Here is a 17,323-nt window from a genome sequence, read left to right on the forward strand (position 1 = left end):
TCCGGCCTCTGTGCTCGGGTCCCGCGCCGTCCCGGGGGCGGTCGCCTTTCGCCTCACGTTTCCGCCTGGACTGAGGCGCTTTGGCTCCGTCCGCGCTTTGGTAATAGCTCCTCAAGTTTGGCGTAGCAGTTGGCCCTGTTCCTGCCCTGCCGCTGACTCGCGGGCGAGCCCGGGCACGCCGGGTTTCGGGCTCCTGTCTGCAAGTGGCTGGGGGCACGTGTCACGGGGGCAGCACACGTGGGGCTCCTGGGCGCCGCGGCGCGGTTGTGTAATTGGGGCTCCTTTCTTCGCTTCGTCAGCGCCCCGCCTCTCTTGACCAGGACAGCGCGCTGTCCTTCCCTAATCGTAGGTCACACTCACCCCTGTATCAGGCTACCAGTTATGGAAATAGGTTATAAACCTTAAGTTGGTCGAGTATGCCATGGTCAAAATGGAGTTGAAACCATAGATTCTGGTCACGGTAATATTTCAGGGAAAACCTGGAAAGGCAAATTACATTGTTAACGCAAGAGCTTTTAAGAACGTAAGCGCACTCTTGCATGATTAGGGGAGAAGTTTGTGGAATAACAAGCCAGTTACCGTTAAGGCACTAAGATAATTATCCAGGTAGAATGAAGGTCCTTTTTTTTTTTTAAGATTTATTTTTTTCCTGTCTCATGAATTGCCTTCCTGGCTAGTTCACTGCAAAAACCCCTCCAGCTTTTAACTACTCCGAAAGCCTCCTTTTAAATTATGTTTCTCATCTCCTGTGGGATGTACCCTTGGCTTCCAGCTATGCTTGTTTTACATGTTTGTCGTAGGAAATTGAATTTATCAGACTGTAATCGTGGTGAAAAACTTTTTGTTAGACTGTGTTTAGGGTTGGAGATTGAGTTTACTCATTGAAACTGTAATGTACAGTGTACATTACAATAGGAAGGTCTTATCTAAGACCTCATTAACTTCATAACTTCAGCAGTATCTAGATAGCTTTATGTTAGTCAAGACTCCCCCTGGCCTGTTTGAGAATTAATTTAGTGATTCTGAAGATTCATTTCTAAAACAATGCGGAACATCTGTCTTTGACATAGATAATGTTGTGAATACTTAACTTGTGCCAAGTGATAACATGAATCATCTTAATTCATATTAATAGTAGTCCTATTATTATTCCCATTTTACCGATGGGAAAACCAAGGCTCAAAGATGTTGAATGACATGCCCAATGTACAGTGATGACTGTCAGTGGTGCTAGGACCCAAGCAGCTAACTTGTCCTTGAGTCTGTAGTCTTAAGCATCATTCTGTACTGAACTGCTTCCCCAAGTGCAGCAACATGTAACTAAAGGCTTGTCACTGCTGACTTCATTCTGATTAGATGTAACTATAAAACAATGACACAAAAGATATCCCACCACACACGCCCCCAGAATTTAGAAAACAGCCATATGAGGGCTGTCCCCAGGGAGCCAGTGCCCGAGACCCAGTCCGCCTCGTTGCTGCCCTTCGGACTTTTGGAGTTTTCTTAGAGAAATGCTTCCGAAACCAACTTAGCAGAAGCACGTGGACTGAGCACCAGCTGAGCTCCAGATGCTTTACGTACATTCTCTAACTTAATCCTGTCGGTCCTGTCATGTGCTTTTATCCTCACGTTACAGATGAGGAAATTGAATGGCAGAGAGAAGTCAAGTAGTTTCCCTGAGACAATAATCACTAAATGGTAGAGCCAGTGATGGTTGGTTTTGGGTTGGCCATACTCCTGCGTGGCAGACGCTGCTACTCAAAATCCATTCTCCTTTCTTTTGTAACAGAACCCCTGAGTTTTATCTGGCCATGCGGCTGCCCAGCTAAACACAGCCTCCCTTGCAGCAGCTAGGCATGCACACGTGACTGAACTCTGACCAATGAGATGTGAGCAGAAATGACACATGCGACTGCCAGGTCATATCCTTTAAACACTTCCTCTTTTCTTACGCTGGAGCTGGAGCAGCCACTTAGACCTTGAGATGGAGACCCTGGGCTGAGGATGGCAGAGCATCCTGCCTGGCTCTCGAAGCCACTGTGAGAGCCCTGGGCTGTTAGATTCAAGTTCTCTCTGGTTAAAGCCGTCATATTGGCTTTTGTTACAGTTGATGAACCTGCAACTTAGTCCAGACGTCTTGAATGGCTGACAAGATAAGACACCCCATTTTCATAAGGAAGGTTAAGAGCTGCATCCCCAGCACCTGCCTCCGTGCCTGGCACCTAGTAGGTCCTCTACACATATTTTAATGATCCTCGAAATCTCATTGTGAGGTAGTTCACAGTACAGCAGAAGCCCTCTTACCTGACACGATCAGGGGTGGATCATCTCATTTCGACTTAAAAAATACAGTCTACAGCCATGGCACCCTGAACAAGCCCGATCCCGTCTGATCACGGAAGCTAAGCCGGGTCAGGCCTGGTTAGTACTTGGATGGGAGACCACCTAGGAAGAGCAGGTGCTGTAGGTGTAAAAAATAAAAAATAAGGGATCGTAAGCTGACAAGGTCCTTGCAATCTGTGAGGTCAACCAAGGGTTGCCTCGCCTAAAAAAATAAAAAATATATAAAAATAAATACATCCAATTGCCATCTGTCAAAGTGGTCAGCCTCTGTTCTCCGAGGATGGGGCTGATGATTTAGTTCTCCATCTTTCCATAAACCTCACCAGCTGGGTATCACTGCAATTTGCAGCTTGCTGTTTTAAGGTGGAAGAAGGAATAAATGGCAGTCTGAGTGCAAAATTCTTCTCTATTTTTATGACTTTCTCCCAGACTGTAATAATCTTGCTCACAAAACTAAGTCAACAAGTTTTTAAGTGACTCACTTTAATCAGGTCTTCTAAGGATTCAACTAAGTTTTCATAGAAACAGTGCTTGTTTTCACACTCTTGGCTCATCAATTTGTATATTTAATTAAGTTACAATAACACGTACAACCACAGACACACTCAGCAGCAAGTGCAGGCGACCCTTAGCCAACGGTGGCTTCACTAGGAGAGTGGACGTGCACAGCACTGCAGAGGGGACTTGCTGCCTAGCTTCGACTCACGGCGTCACTCAGCGGGCGCGTGAGCTGGGAGGACGAGCTAAGCTGTCTGCCTGCTGCTCCTCCACTGTGCGAGGGGTGTCGTCTGTCGTGAGGATCAGGGGAGAAAACACTCGTGAAGCACGTGGGACACGTGGGCCTGTGCCGAGTGCCCAGGAGGTAGACTTCACGCTCTCACTGTCCTCATGGCTGCTGGTAGCAGTTGTCCTGTGGGCTGCAGGCCTCTGCTGGGGTTCGGGGAGGAGGTGGGGTGCATCTGTTGGTGAATGTGGTTTATGACCCATTTCCGGCCTGAGAAGGCGGGGTGGGGGCACACGGTGGCGAGAGTCACCAACGCCAAAGCCTCCTGGCCGGGGAGTCATAGTTTGCAGAACGGGCAAGGGCCCTAGGACCGTGCGGTTTGGATCCGGAGAGAAAAGGGGAGATTCACCATCCATTTTCCTTTGTTCTTTTGCCTGCTGAGCCCCCAAACCCCAGCAAGGAACAAAGAGCCTCAGGGCCGAGATTGCAAAGCCCCTGCCCAGCCTGCTGATGGCGCTGTGTCCTGTATCCGCATAGCGCTGGACCCTGAAAGAGGCTGTGTCCCCGAAACCCCTCTGTGTGTTGAGTTTTGGGAAGGTACCACGGCGGCCAGGGCTGCGGCCAGCAAGGGGTCACGTGATCGTGCAGAAGCCGGATGCCGTGGGTCTCCGCGGGTCCCTGCGGCCGGTGGCCCTGGGCTGTGGCGAGGGCCTGAAGGAGGCGGGGCGGAGCTCGGCGGCGGGAGTAGCTGTGGAAAGAGCAGCCCGCTGGCCCCAGCTGCGGTCACCCTGTCCCGCCCCCGCCTCTGCCGCCAGGCTCTAAGGCAGTGGGGAGGCGGCTCCCTTTCTCTGGGGCCCGCAGTCCGGCGTGCAGGAGGCAGGGCCACGCCGGGCGTCCAGAACTGAGCGAGGGCAGAGACAGAGGCTGAGCGAGGCTGTCTGTCCCCAAGCACCAGACCGCACCTTCCCCAGCCTGAACCGGGATCACGTCCCTGCATTAAATCGTCCAAGGCCATGGCCTCTCCTACTGCCTTTATCCATCCTCCAGGCCTCCCTGGTCCCTCTGGGACCCACCTACTGACCTGGGGCCACTGGGCACCAGGCCTTGGTCTCCAAATGGGAGACGAGATGGCCCTGAGGCCTGGCCTGGACGAAGAGGGACAGACACTCATGGTGGGCCTCTGGACCAAGAACCATCCTGGTCAGAGAGACCGCTTGGGGAGGACAAGCAGGGCGGGTGCCGGGGGCGGGGGGGCTGCTGGTCACCGAGCACGGAGGGTGCAGCATGCACGAGGCCCCGCACCACCAGGTCTTGGGCAAGCCCGGCCACCCGGTGGCTGGCGTGGGGACCACGTGCCAGTGCCTGGAAGGAAACACACTGCAAAGAAGACGTGAAATCAAGCCGACGAGCAGCAAGGAATTCTGCCCCCGGAGCCGGAGCCTCTGCGGGGAGAGGCCGGACAGCAAGCTCCCTGGCATGCGGTGGGCTCCCCACGAATGCTGGTGCTCTCAGACGGAAAGTTCTAGAAGTTAGGGAAACCATGGAGGCAAGGTGGAAGTGGTGACTCGGAAAAGGTTCAGGGGAAATGGGCGAGGGTCTCGAGAGAGGAGCAGAAGTGGGGGGAGGCAGGCAGTGCAGAGATGACGGGCGTGGGGAGGGTGCCCCCCTCAGCCGGGACAGCCCACGTGTACTCACGCTCCAGCCTCCGCGCAAGCCAGCCCGGCCCCGGAGCTGACGGGGCGCCCTCTTCCTCTGTCCCCCTGAGGGCCTCCTCGTCCTCTTCCTTCCCCCCGGGACGCCTGTGGGGGCAGGGGACGGGCAGAGCACTCCGGCCAGGCCCCCTCTTCCCTGGGGGTTGCTGTGAGGTCACAGCTGCAACACCTCCCGACACCTGTGCAGCCCCGCTCACCTGTGCAGTCCTTCTGCTGGGCCCCTTGCCACCCCTGCTGGGCAGGCTCCCCCTGGAACTGGAGGCCGCCCCGGAGCTGAGGTCTGGGGATGAAGGGGAGTAAAGGGGGTCAGTCTGAGAAGAATGGCTGTGGACGTGTGAGTACATCCCCTCTGACACACTGAGGGACAGAGAGACAGGCAAACCAGCGGTGGGTGGAGTCCCGGGGTGAGGCCCTTCGCTCTGTTAGGCCCTACTGGTGGCTGTCACGTAGAGCCCAGCTCGTGGACGATCAGACGTGGCCGGAGCCTGACCACCGCCCCACCCTGCCCGGGGCCTCCAGGAGCAAAGTCGCAGAGGGTTGGTGGCCAACTTTGAGTGAAACCCAGGTCCACTGGCCCCCAACCCCGTCCTCTTCCCTCATCAAGCTAATTTTATTTTGTTTGCAAATTCTAAGTAGGGCATCCTGGTCTTTAAAATAAGAGAAGCCGTACAGCCTACTGAATACATATAATAAATACGAAAATGTGTCAGCTCCTGAGGGGTGAGCGAGGGGTGAGCGAAGGACATTGACCTGTGGAGAGGCTGGGAGCAGGACAGAGGTGAGGGCGGGCGGAGGAGGGGCCCTCTGGAGACCCACAGAGCCGCGTCCGGAGCTGGGAGAGGGGACTTCCTGGGAGCACTGCCCCCATCCTGTGGCCCTTGCGGGAACTGCAGCCAAGGACTTAAAACTCTGTCTCCCTGGTGTGGCTGGGGTCCTGGCTTGCACCCCTTGGCTTCACTGAGCTAGTTAGCGGTCAGCGGGGCCCTGGCACAGCCCTAGTGGGGGACACGTGCCACCGTGCCCCGCCCACCTTGCAGCCTCAAATAGGCGATAGGTGTCCCATATGCTGGACGAGGGCGGATGAGCAGGGAAGAGGGGTCAGGCCAGCAGCTTGAGGGCGCCAGCTCTGCTCGCCACGACCCGCCTCCTCCAGGCAGTCCTCCCACCCTGCTCCATCTCAGCGGTCGGCTCACCAGGCTCTGAGCCAGGACCAGCCCACCCCGGGCCAAGTGGGTCCTCATGGCATCCGCCAGCTTGGCCACCAGCCGCTCTCTCACAGAACCTGGCTCCTGGGGACAGGAAGGGAAGTAGGGTACGGGGGAGGTCAGCGCTTCGGCTCCCGGGGGCCTGCGTGGGGCGGGCAGGGAGACCCACGGCGGGGAGGGGCTCTGTCTTCCTTCCCTCTTGCCCACCCCTTGCCAAGGTCCCGCCCAGCACCGTGGACAGAGACAGAGACAGAGGGACCCTCCCTCACCAGGTTCCCGGGACCCAGCCCCCGCTGTGCCCAGTGTGTGCTTAATGAGTGGGTGGATGATGGAGACCGGAGTGTCAGTGGGCAAGGCTGGAGGGCTGGCGGGAGGAGCTGGGTTTCTGGACAGGGCCTCACCTGGCACCGGGCCAGCGCGTCCTTGTAGTGCTCCAAGGCCTGAGCATGCTGCCCCAGTCTGGCTGAAGCAGCCCCCAGACCCTCACAGGCCTGCCACTGCCCCTTCGTGTCCCCTGGGGAGAGCCGGAGAGGTCTTTCCACGCCTCCTGCCCCACTGACCCTCCCTCCAGAGGCACTCCCCTCCCCCACCCCATCTGCCTCTCCACTGGCCCCAAGGACTCTCAGCCTTCGCCACCCCGCCACCCGCTAACCCCTCACACGCACCAGCATCCTGGGCAGCCTGCAGAGCGTGCAGGTAGTTGTCCCTGGCGGCCTCGTGGTCCCCCAGCTGGCTCAGCGCGAAGGCCAGGCTGCCGAAGCTGCGGCCCTGCTCCCAGCGCTGCCCCGCAGAGCCTGATGACAGAGCCCGCCCACCGCAAGAGTGGCCGTGGGCGTCAGGACCCTGCCCCAACGGGGTGCCACAGGCACCCCTCCAGAGGCGGCAGAGGCCTGGACTCCTGACAGCCAGCGTCTCTCAGCCCTGACCCTGGGCCTGAAAGTCTCCCCCCCGCCGGCCCCCGCCAGTCCGAGCCGGGCAGCATCTCTGTGCAGCGGGCAAGGCGGGCGTGAATGGCTCTCCCTCTGCCCGCTGCTGCCCTCCCAGCCCCAGGCCTCGGCCTCTGGGCCCAGCACCCTCTGCCCTGCCTGGCCACCCACTTCCTGCATCCCCAGCCCCATAACCGGTCCTAAAGGTCCAGCCACTCTTCAGCTTTGGGGCCCCTGCTGGACCCCCTCTCAGTCCCTCGGTCCCAGACGGATTCCCCAGGCCCTGGCACGCACCGTGCAGGGCGGCAGCCTTCCGGTGGAACTCCCGGGCCTCCTGGTAGTTGCCGAGGGCGTTGTGGGCCATCCCGAGGTTTGTCAGCACCGTGGCCGCCTCTCCCGGCGCCCGGCACAGGGGCAGCGCCTGCAGGAAGGCCTCGGCCGCCAGCGGGAACAGCCGGAGCTGGGAGTAGCTCAGGCCTAGGTCATTGTACAGCCGCCCTGGGGGGCCAGGCCAAGGTCACGGGTACCCGGGCCGGATGTGACCGAGGCTGCACTGGGGTAGCCCCCGTCCCACGCTCCCAAGGCCCACTGGCCCCTTCCCCAGCCCTCAGAAAGGCCTCTGCTTCCACCCCACCTCTCAGAGTGTCGCCCGGTCTGAACGTCCCCACACCCCAAAGGCCTCACCCAGCAGCCCCCGCTCGGCGCTCCTCTCCGCGAGCCTCCGGCTTTCCTGCAGCACCCGCACCACCTCGCTCACCGCGTGCTGCCCGCTGCTCAGCATGCAGCCCGCCGCGGCCCCCAGCGCCAGGGCTGCAGCCCGCGGCTGCCCGGCCTGCGCATAGGCCCGGCTTGCTTCCTGCAGGCAGTGAGCTGCTGGCCCGGGCTGCCCCAGAGCCTGGTAGCAGCCTCCCATTTGGGCCTGGGCTCGCCCCTGGTCACAGAGTGGCTGGTAGTGGCCCAGGGCCTTGCGGTACCAGGCCAAAGCTTGAGGCAGGTCACCCAGGGCATGGTAGGCCAGAGCCACGTTGAAACACTGGTCGCCGTGACGCCCGCCCTGTGCCTGCCCCTCAGGCTGGGCTCGCAGGAGCAGCGCGAGGCCTCGGGCTGGGTCCCCGGTCTCCACGTAGGCGGCCCCCAGGTTGAAGGCACAGGCCTGGAGGACGAGGGTGTCCCTTTCTCGTGGGGCCTCGGAGGCCAGGAGGAAGGCCCTCTGGAAGCTGGTCAAGGCCTCCTGGTCCTGGCCGGCCAGTAGGGCCCTGTGGCCAGCCCTGGTGAGGCCCAGGATGCTGGCCTCCCGCTGCGGCCACTTTCTCTTCTTTTCCTTCTTGGCGCTTGAGCGCTCCGGCTCAGGCTCTCGCGGGGCGTCCTCGGGGCAGGGGGAAGACATGGCGCTGACAACGGAGAGCACGGGGTTCAGCACAGCGCCCTCGGCACCCCCCAAGCAGAGGCCCTGGCAGGCGGTGCGGCGGCTTCCCTGCCCGGCTGAGATCCCTGGGCTGCGGGAACCTCCCGTGCCACCGCGCTTTGCTTCATCTGTGCCACCGTCACCGCAATGCCCCGCCAATTCTTAGCCCCCCCTCCTGCAGGTTAATAGCTTCCTTCCGAACGGCCCTCCCCTCGGCCAGCTTCCCTCTGCCCCCCGCGCGCCGCCTGGCATGTGTCACACGGGGCCAGAGCTGGCACTTCTCGTGTCTCTCTCACCTATTCGATGTGGAGCGACTTGAAGGGCCTGGCACAGAGCAGGTAACTGTTTATCACACATTTATCCCGAGAAACGCTGACCAGACGAGATGAAAGGCCCGGAGATGGCTGGTCACGGCGTCTAACGCACTTAAGACGGCCCGACGCGGCCACTCTCACGTTTGGCAGGGCCTGTCCTCCAGCGTCTGCCCCCGCCCCCGCGTCATCGCACGCACCACCCACTCATAATCTAGGTGCTCCTGCCGCATCTCAAGACGTAGCTCCAACCACGTCAGCAGACGCTCGGGGAGCCCCTGCCACGTGCGGGGGGCACCAGGCCCAGGAGGCTCCTGAACTGGCAAGGGGCCAACTTCCAGGAGCGAGGCCGCCGCCTGCTGCCCTCTTGCTGTCTGCCCCGGGGGACCCTTTCTCCCCCGTCTGCTGGCTGGTTCCGGCCCCCCCCCCCTCCAGGCGCCCTTAAACCCAGGACGCTCTTTCATGGGCTCTGCTTCCCGACAGGGCCTCTCCTCTAGAGAGGTGGGGGCTGTTCCCAAACTCTGCTCCCCGGTGCTGGAACAGGAGAGAGACCCAGGCACTGGGGTCTCAACACCCCCGCCCTGTTTTAGGAGAAGCGGCTGAGATGGTACTTTCCCCTTCTATAGAAACTCCTCCTGCGCCTGACAACACCCAGGAATCCTGCCTCTTCGGGGCCATCGCTCCGTCCTGTGGCCTCAGCCGGGAGACACCTTACCTCCTCGATCTTCTCCGCAGATGGCTTTCTGGAATGGTCCCTCTGGCTTAAGTTACCGCCCCTGGCTTCTTAGCTCAGAGCCCCGGGGGTTACCAGACAACCAGGTACCGCCCTCCGCTCCTAGGAGATTCTTTGATTGACAGATCAGGTGACCTATCGTAGTGCTGGACCCTGGGCACGGATGCCTGGGTTCCATTGCCTGCCCTGTCCCACCCCTGCAGACACACCCCTCAGGTCCCTGACTGGGAGCAACGAGTCAAGCATCGTGGGTCTGTTATTGGCTACAACCTCAAAGACCGTCTCCCCCTTTCACAGAGGAGGGGGCCAGGCTCAGACCGCAGGTGTGACCTGCCAGAGGTCACAGAGCAGTCGGGCAGCTGGGACCAGACCCTGGGCTTTCTGCGGCTGGGTCCCCTGCACTAGCTGCGACGGCCAGCTTTAAAGAGGCTCGGGCCGCTCGGAAAGCGAACCCTCCCGCACGCACGTGGGCACGCACGCTCGCGCGCTGCGCTTCTGCGGGGTAGTTTCGCAGTTGGGAACAGGGCGAAAGGTCGATGGTCAGGAAAGGCCTGGGCATCGCTGCCCGCGGACCCCCGTTCCTGGCTCCGCGGATCCGCAGCCCCCCGAGTTCTGCGTCATGGGAGGACGGCAGGCCCCAGGGCGGCCTGCGTCAGAGAGCAATGTCCTCGCTGACCTGGGAACGGGGCCTCTTCTAAGTAGAGGGGGCTTTGCCGGAAACGAAGGGAACTGAGGGAACGGTGGGGCTCAGCCGCGTTTGCCCGGGGCCTCCGCCCAGGGCCCGCCGTGCCAGGTCCGAGGCTCCTCGGCCCACGGCCGGGCCTGCAGGAGCCACCTCAGCCTGGCCGGGGCCAGACGGGCAGCTCAGTGTGCTGTGGACTCCGGGGCTTCCCCGAGGCGGGGTGATTTGGGGAGACACAGGGACCGAGGCCGCTGTCACCGCACTTCCAGTGGCTCTCAGCGATCCGGCGATGTGTCTGCATCATCCTCTCGTTCGTTCACTCTGCCCTTTGCTCTTTCCCGCTTTACCTGCGCTTCCGCCTCCCTGATTTTAACTCCAGCGACAGGCCAGTGCCTCCTAGACCGAGCTTGTCCAGGGGCAGTTCCCGCTTCCTCTAACCCGCCCACGCTGCGTTCCGCTTTAGCCGGTGGCCCACGCCCGGGTCCCCGAGCTGGTAGACGCCCATGTGGCCGCCTCTCCTGCAGCTCCCGGTCCGGCCGCTCGCCCTTCCGCAGCCGCTCTCCAGCACGCCTGTCCTCTCGGTCTGGCGCCCATGGCCTTGGGGGCCGGCGGTGCGCAGTGGTTAGGGGCTCGCCCTGGAGCTGGCCTTGGCTCTGCGCGTTTTCAGCGGCGCGGCACTTCTAAGCCTCTGGTTGCTCATCTCCTCTCGCGCTCTGCCTTAGCCACGGCCTCCCCGCCTCCTGGTCCTTCCTCCTCTCCCCACCTCTGTGGGCCCCTTAGGGACGACAAATACAGTCAGGATGCGAGAAGGCTGCCCACACCCCGACCCCTGGAAAGGGCCAGGCGGATGAGAAGGAGGTGTCCGGGGTCCGCGGGGAGGGAGCGCGGGGCCCGCCCGGCCGGACTGCAAATCCCAGCGTCCCCTGCGCGCGGCCCCGGCGCGGCCCGTCCGGCCGCGGCGACGGCGAGGGGCGGTGGCCGGCGGCGGGAGATTCAAACTCCGAGAGGACATGGAGGCGAGCGGCGCGGCCCAGGGCCGGGCGGTCTGTGAGTGGCCGGGCCGTGCTGTCCCCGCGGGTCGGGGAGGGGGCGGCCCTGGGAGGGCGCAGCGGGCGGGGGGACACGGGCCCCGGACGCCGTCCTCCTGCGCGGCCGGAGCGGAGCTGGGCGCGGCCGGACCTCCCGGCCCTGCGAGCTGGTTTCCTCCCTTCTCCCACATTCTGGGCTCCGCGGAGGGGGCAATGCGGGTGGTCCGGGTGGCCCCCTAAAATTCAGCGGTTACTGATGGCTGCCATGCTTGCTAAGCGCTACCAGGGGACAGGACAGACGCCAAAAGGGACCTGGAGGGTGACGGGGAGCAAAGTTTTGCCACCCCCAAATGCACCTTTTGGGACGTTGATTTTAACCGAGTTGTTGGGAGACAGAAGACTCGGGAAGAAGCTGTGGCCCTCCCGCCTGAAGGAGGTCAGATAGGAAAGCTGGCTTGGAGGCAGGGCGTCACCTGGCTGTCGCATGGGACCCGAGGCGAGGGCGGGGACCACCGCAGCAGGGCCTGCTCGCGGTCCCCGCCCGCTTCCCGCCGGTTCTGGAGGCCCAGCCAAGATCTGTGTCGCATGCTTCGCCTTCTCCTCTCCAGACCCCCGCCCGCCTTTGTCCGGAGGGGCATGTTCACCCCACTGCCCAAGGCCTCCACGGGTCTGCGTTCCCGCGGCCTCCACATGAACGTCCATCATACGTTTTGGACATTTTTCTCCTGTCCGTCTGTCTCCTGTTATTTTGATTATCGACTCAGCCAGAAGAACTTAGAAAAGTGGGAGGAAAACTATTTTGTTTGACTCCCACAGAGGGCTCCTCGACTTTTCGAGGCCCCTTGGGGACCATGCCTAGCCAGCTTCAGGGTGTCACAATTACCTGGGGCACTCGTTTGAGGTGCAAGTTCACGAGCCCCTCCCAGAGCTTTAGGGCCAGCAGGTGTGGTCGGGCCCTGCGTCTGACCTTCTGAACGCCAGGCAGTCTCTTCCTTCCACCCTTTTCCTTTCCCCTCCCTTAGGATTCAAAAGACAAGGTGCACGCCCACCGGCCTCTGGAGGGAGGCTGGGTCAGACCCCAGAGGGGCGGGGACCGACTTAGACTGTGCATGTCTGTACCCAGCCCGCCCAGTGGCTCTCACCGACCGGTTCATAGCTCTGGGGTTATGTCATTCACTTACTGGCTCATTTTCCATGCTTAGCAACCGACAGCCAACACTTGTTCCTTATGCCCTGCCTTGGAGGGACCTGTGGACTTCCTGCGGTTGGCCAGCACTTTGCAGTGTGAACAGGAGGGTGTGTGCGTGCGTGCGTGTGTGTGTGCGTGCGTGCGTGTGCGTGCGTGTGTGTGTGTGTGTGTGTGTGTGAACTGTCATTCCTCATAAGCCTCCCCCTCCCCAGATCATACTGCAGGGTGAGTGGGAAGGCATTAAGTGCTGAGTCAGGCAGAGTGACCGAGGCCTCGGAGTTTATTTTTTTGGGGTGTGTGTGTGTGTGTGTGTGTGTGTGTGTGTAGCTTTCTTGCATCCTGATTTTGTATTTGTCGTCTCTCAGGAGACCGCAGAGCTGGGGAGAGGAGGAAGCACCAGGGCGGAGGGCGGCTGTGGCTAAGGCAGAATGGGAACGCCTCTCATTTCGGGGCTCCCTGTTCTTGAGTTTGGGGGTCCGAGCGTTTGCATTTTGTTTAGCCTGGAGGTTGTTTTCCTCCTCAGGTGGCCCGCACCAAAACGGGCGAAGATGCCCTGTGGTCCTTGATCACCTGTCGTACTTAGTCCCGAGCGGTGGCGGTGCTCCCCGTCCCCCCGCCCCCCTCATTCCTCAAGGGTTTTTAAGAGTCCGGTCACAGAACCCCTTGCTCCCTTTGCTGCCCATGTGGACTGTCACCAGCCATGACCACGCTTGTCACATTAGGTGCTGTTCTAGTGATTGTCTCTCTTCTTGAGAAGAGGGGTCCCCTAGCCCAGCGCCTGCACAGGGAGGTGTGGGATGAGGGAAAGGCTGTCGGTGACGAGTCCTTGCTGCCCTGTCAGCCCAGCCTCTGGGAGAGGCCTGGGGTGGGGGGTGACGCGGGTCCAGGCCTCGGAGAACTCAGCGTCTAGTTAGTGGTAGAGCGAGGAGCCAAATTCTCGGCCAAGGGGGCCGGACGTCTCCGCTGGGAGGCATTGAGGGGGGGGCCCTGAGGCGGATTCGGCAAGGAGGGGTCAGGAAGACGTCTGCAGGGGACGGTCAGGAGTCCCTCTGAGCAGGACGGCGGTGGACGGGCCACGCTTCGGCAGGGTGCTGCCGAGGACAGCGCCACGGGTGGGGGCAGCAGACGGGAGCCAGGGTGTCCTGGGTAGAGGGACACGGATACGGGGGACACCTCCGGTCCTGAGCAGAGCCGCCTAAGACATGCGTTAGGGGGAGCCTCCGGCCCTCTGTCTAACGCCCCCTTCCCGGACCCTGTCCCCTTCGCCCCTCAGATGAGCGCCTCACGGCCGAGGAGATGGACGAGCAGAGGAGGCAGAACGTGGCCTATCAGTACCTGTGCCGGCTGGAGGAGGCCAAGCGGTGAGCAGCGGGGCGCCCTCTCCCCGGCCGCCCCCACCCCGCCCACGGCGCCTGCCCCACAGCAAACGCAGAGGGCAGGGCCCGTCCTGTGGGGAAGGGAGAGTTGAAATAGCATCTTCTATGTTTTTTAAGACTCTATTTTATCAGAGCTGTTTTAGGTTCACAGCAAAAGTGAAAGGAAGGTAGACTTTCCATCCACCCTGTCCACACACGCAGCCCCCCCGCCACACACGTGGCCCCCACTGCAGCCCCCCACTGTCGACTTCCCGCCAGAGAGGCGCATCTGTTACAGATGATGAACCACACTGACACAGATGTCATCATCACCCCAAGTCCGCGGTCCACATTAGGGCCCCCTCCTGGGGTCGCATATTCTGCGGGTTTGGACAAATGTATAACGACGCGTATCCACCATTATAGTGTCACACAGAGTCCCTTCACTGCCCTAAAAATCTCCTGTGCTCCTCCCGTTCCCCCTCCCCCAGCGCCTGGCAACCACCGGTCACTTTACTGTCCCTGTAGTTTTGCCGTTTCCAGAACGTCACGTACCTGGCATCACACAACACGCAGCCTTGTCAGGGTGGCTGCCGCTTCGTGGTAATGTGCCTTCAAGCTTCCTGCCTGCCGTCTCGGGGCTGACAGCTCATTTCTTATTGGCGCTGGATAATGACAGTGCTGCCCTGTCCGGACGCACCACGGCCCATCCCCCTACCCAAGGGCGCCTCGGTGGCTTCGGGTTCCGGCAGCTCTGATCAAAGCTTCCATAACATCTGCGTGCAGGTTTTTTTGTGTGGACACAGGCTTTGGCTCTTTTGGGGAGCACGACTGCTGGGTCGTAGGGTGACAGTACGTTTAGCGTTGCAAGAATCCACTAAGCTGTCTTCCTGAGTGGCTGCACCGTGTCGCGTTCGCAGGAGCAGCGAGCGTGAGTGACAGCTCCTGCCGCTCCACCTCCTCGCCAGCGATCGATCGGTGGTCAGCGCTCCAGATGTGGGCTGTTCTGGGTGTGTCTGGTGTCCCGTTGTTGTTTTAATTCGCATTCACCTGATGACATAAGATGCGGAGCATCTTTTCATGTGCCATTGCCCTCTGCGTGTCTTCTTTGGTGAAGAAGGTCTGCTAAGGTCTCTGGTCCATTTCTCGATCGGGTTGTTTATTTTCTTATTGTTGAGTTTTGACGGTCGTTTGTTATCTTGAGTAACACTTTTGTCAGAGGCGTCTTTTGCAAATTCTTTCAGTCTGTGGCTGGTCTTCTCATTCTCTTGACGTTGTCTGTTGTAGAGCAGAAGTTTTTAATTTTAGTGAAGTTCAGCGTATCAATTGTTTCTTTCAAGAATTATGCCTTCGTTGTGTCTAAAAAGCCATCACCACACCCGGGGTCACCCAGGTGACCTCGCATCATCTTCTCCTACGCTGGCTTCTAGGAGTTTAACAGTTTTACATTTTACACTTCAGTTGACACTTCAGTTTGAGCTGATTTCCGTGACGGGTGTAAGATCTGCGTCTAGGCTCGTTTTTTGTAGGCGGACGGCCAGTCGTTCCCATTCCGTGTGTCGAGACTGTCCCTGCTCCGCTGTGTGTCCTTTGCTCCTCTGTCCGGGGTCAGTTGACCGTTTATGTGAGTCTCGTTGCCCCGCCCTGTCTGGAACGCTGTGGCTGAGTCGCTTCTCCAGTGTCCTCCTCCTCCAGTGTCAGGTGGCCCACGCCGAGTCTGCTGCCGCTCCCCGTAAACTGTAGACTCGGTTCCTCGAAATCCACAAAATAACTTGCCAGGCTTTCGACTGGGATTGCATCGAATCTACAGTTCAAATCGGGAAGAACTGACATGTTGACAATATTGAGTTTTTCGATCCATGAATATGGAAAATCTCTTCATTTATTCAGTTCTTTGATTTCGTTCGTCAGCGTTTTACGGTTTTCTCACGTTGATCTTGTGTATGTTTTGTTAGATTTATACCCACGAATGTGATTTTTGGGGGCGCTAACGAACGTAAATGGTATTGTTTTTAATTTCAAATCCCGCTTGGTAGACAGGAAAGCAACTGACTTTTATACGTTGGCCTCATATCCCGAAAACTGGCTGCAATCCCTTGTCAGGACCAGCATGTTCTGGTCGCCTTCCTTCAGATTTCCTGCACAGACGATCCCACCACCTGTGAACCAAGATGACGTCACGTCCCTTTGTCACGTGCCCCACGCACCTCGACGCGTGTCTCCGTAGTCCGTGGGCATTTGCCGACGTGGCCGCAGCACCATCGCAAAGCCCCCAAGTCATCCCTCGGTCCTGGGAAGATCAATATCCAGGCCTCTTTCAAATTTTCCTGCTTGTCTAAAACAATCCGCTTTCCCATAGGGACCTGAGAACGTTCACGCATCACCCTTGGTCGTCGTGACCCTCGGGTGGTCTTTACTCTAGAACTGCCCGCCGCCCCTTCTCAGTTCTCATGTCACTGACCTGTCGGAGAAATGGGGCACGCGCCCCATAGCGCACCCCACGTTCTGCCTCGGTCTGTGCTTTCTCATGTCCTTCCACCTGTCCCTCTCGACCCCGTATTTCCTGTAAGTGAATGTCGGCTCTAACAGCAGGATAAACGCCTCATTCCTTCCTCTTAGTCAATAGTACGTTCTGAACGCTCTGCATAAGCAGGACGGGGGGACAGGCAGTGAGGCGCCTGGCGGGGAGGCGTGAGGTGGGCCGCGATCGGCTTTGGGAACGGCTGCTCTCATGCCGACCCTGAGGGCCGGAGAAGCGTGCAGACCCCACCCAGGAGCCCTGTCCAGCAGCGACGCTAACACTTTACACTTACATGCAAAGTGTTTTCACGGCCTTTGCTCGCTGAGCCTGGGCAGCTGCCGGCCGAAGCAGGGGTTCAGGCGGCGCGGGGTTTAGGCAGCGGCGCGGGGTTCACTTTGCAGGTTGTGCAGATGAGGCTCAGGTGAAGGGGGAGACGGTGTCTCCCGATGCCAAGGGCCGTGACCTTCCTGGCCCTTTGTGTTGCTCCCCTCCCGCCAGCCCTGGGGGTTCCCCACCACCCTCCTCATCAAAGCCGGGTTATGGGCCGTGTGGGTCATGCTCACGGGCAGGCCTGACCCTTCTGTACCTGGCTTCTCAGAGAACGTGCCGGATGGGAGAGTAAGCAGATTCGGTTGGTCCGGCAGTCAAGTGCCTGGCAGGCTGCGTGAACGGTTATATCACGTGCCATACAGGAGCCTGTTTAAGCTCCCCAGAGGCGGGCGGGTTCAGATCGGTCAGGGGAGCTTTCCCGGGGCTGGGGGCTGAGAAACGGCCAGTCCAGGGGTTGGGCAGCTTGGGAGAGGGTGGGCACAGCCAGGCAGTGGGCAGAGAGGGGTGCTGGGAGCAGGGCAGGGGCGGGAGGCCGGGCAGTCGGGGAGGGGAGGTCCTGGGCCGGGGCATGTGCAAAGGACCCGCCATGCTCTCGTGCCCTCAGCTGGATGGAGGCCTGCCTGAAGGAGGAGCTGCCTTCCCCGGTGGAGCTGGAGGACAGCCTCCGGAACGGGGTGCTGCTGGCCAAGCTGGGCCACTGCTTCGCGCCCTCCGTGGTCCCCCCGAAGAAGATCTATGACATGCAGCAGCTGCGGTATCGGGTGAGTCCGAGGGCTCTGCCCGCTGCGGCCTTCCGCTCACACTGCCCCTTCCTGTAGCCACGGGAGCAGGGGGACACACCACTCGTTGTCCGAACCTG

General features: G+C 60.1%; 2 protein-coding genes and 1 pseudogene across 6 annotated transcripts in view; 2 read left to right on the plus strand and 1 right to left on the minus strand.

Moving 5' to 3' along the window:
* The first annotated feature begins 2,351 nt into the window (after nt 1-2,351).
* LOC112472176 lies at nt 2,352-2,470 on the plus strand (annotated as a pseudogene).
* A 426-nt stretch (nt 2,471-2,896) lies between these two features.
* TTC24 (tetratricopeptide repeat domain 24) lies at nt 2,897-10,831 on the minus strand. Of its 5 annotated transcripts, none has more exons than XM_025040833.1 (8): nt 9,342-10,831; nt 7,595-8,301; nt 7,205-7,408; nt 6,650-6,778; nt 6,386-6,498; nt 5,973-6,068; nt 4,977-5,059; nt 2,897-4,866 (listed from the first exon to the last, which is right to left on the minus strand). In XM_025040833.1, the coding sequence occupies exons 2-8, from the start codon at nt 8,295-8,297 to the stop codon at nt 4,644-4,646; spliced, it is 1,551 nt and encodes a 516-aa protein (XP_024896601.1). In that variant the 5' UTR covers nt 8,298-8,301; nt 9,342-10,831; the 3' UTR covers nt 2,897-4,643. The 5 variants fall into 5 exon arrangements, 4 of the variants coding, with proteins under 4 accessions (XP_024896601.1, XP_024896600.1, XP_024896602.1 ...); XM_025040832.1 differs by having other exon boundaries at nt 8,612-10,831; XM_025040834.1 differs by having other exon boundaries at nt 2,897-3,815; nt 4,763-4,866; nt 7,595-10,831.
* A 113-nt stretch (nt 10,832-10,944) lies between these two features.
* IQGAP3 (IQ motif containing GTPase activating protein 3) overlaps nt 10,945-17,323 on the plus strand; it is a 35,974-nt gene continuing 29,595 nt past the window's right edge. Inside the window, exons 1-3 of the mRNA XM_015598346.2 lie at nt 10,945-11,088; nt 13,532-13,619; nt 17,069-17,225. Of these exons, the coding sequence (XP_015453832.1) occupies nt 11,052-11,088; nt 13,532-13,619; nt 17,069-17,225 (282 nt within the window). The 5' untranslated portion in view covers nt 10,945-11,051. The remainder of the gene's footprint in view (nt 11,089-13,531; nt 13,620-17,068; nt 17,226-17,323) is intronic.

The sequence above is a fragment of the Pteropus alecto genome, unplaced genomic scaffold, assembly GCF_000325575.1.
Source record: "Pteropus alecto unplaced genomic scaffold, ASM32557v1 scaffold49, whole genome shotgun sequence".
Taxonomy (NCBI): Eukaryota; Metazoa; Chordata; class Mammalia; order Chiroptera; family Pteropodidae; genus Pteropus; species Pteropus alecto.

Coding starts and splice junctions, on each gene's coding strand:
- TTC24 (XM_025040833.1), bottom strand. CDS start 8,297: ATGTCTTCCCCCTGCCCCGAGGACGCCCCGCGAGAGCCTGAGCCGGAG. Junction 5,060..5,972: donor TGGTCCTGGCTCAGAGCCTG/GTGAGCCGACCG, acceptor CTTCATCCCCAG/ACCTCAGCTCCGGGGCGGCC. Junction 4,867..4,976: donor CCAGCAGAAGGACTGCACAG/GTGAGCGGGGCT, acceptor CTGCCCCCACAG/GCGTCCCGGGGGGAAGGAAG.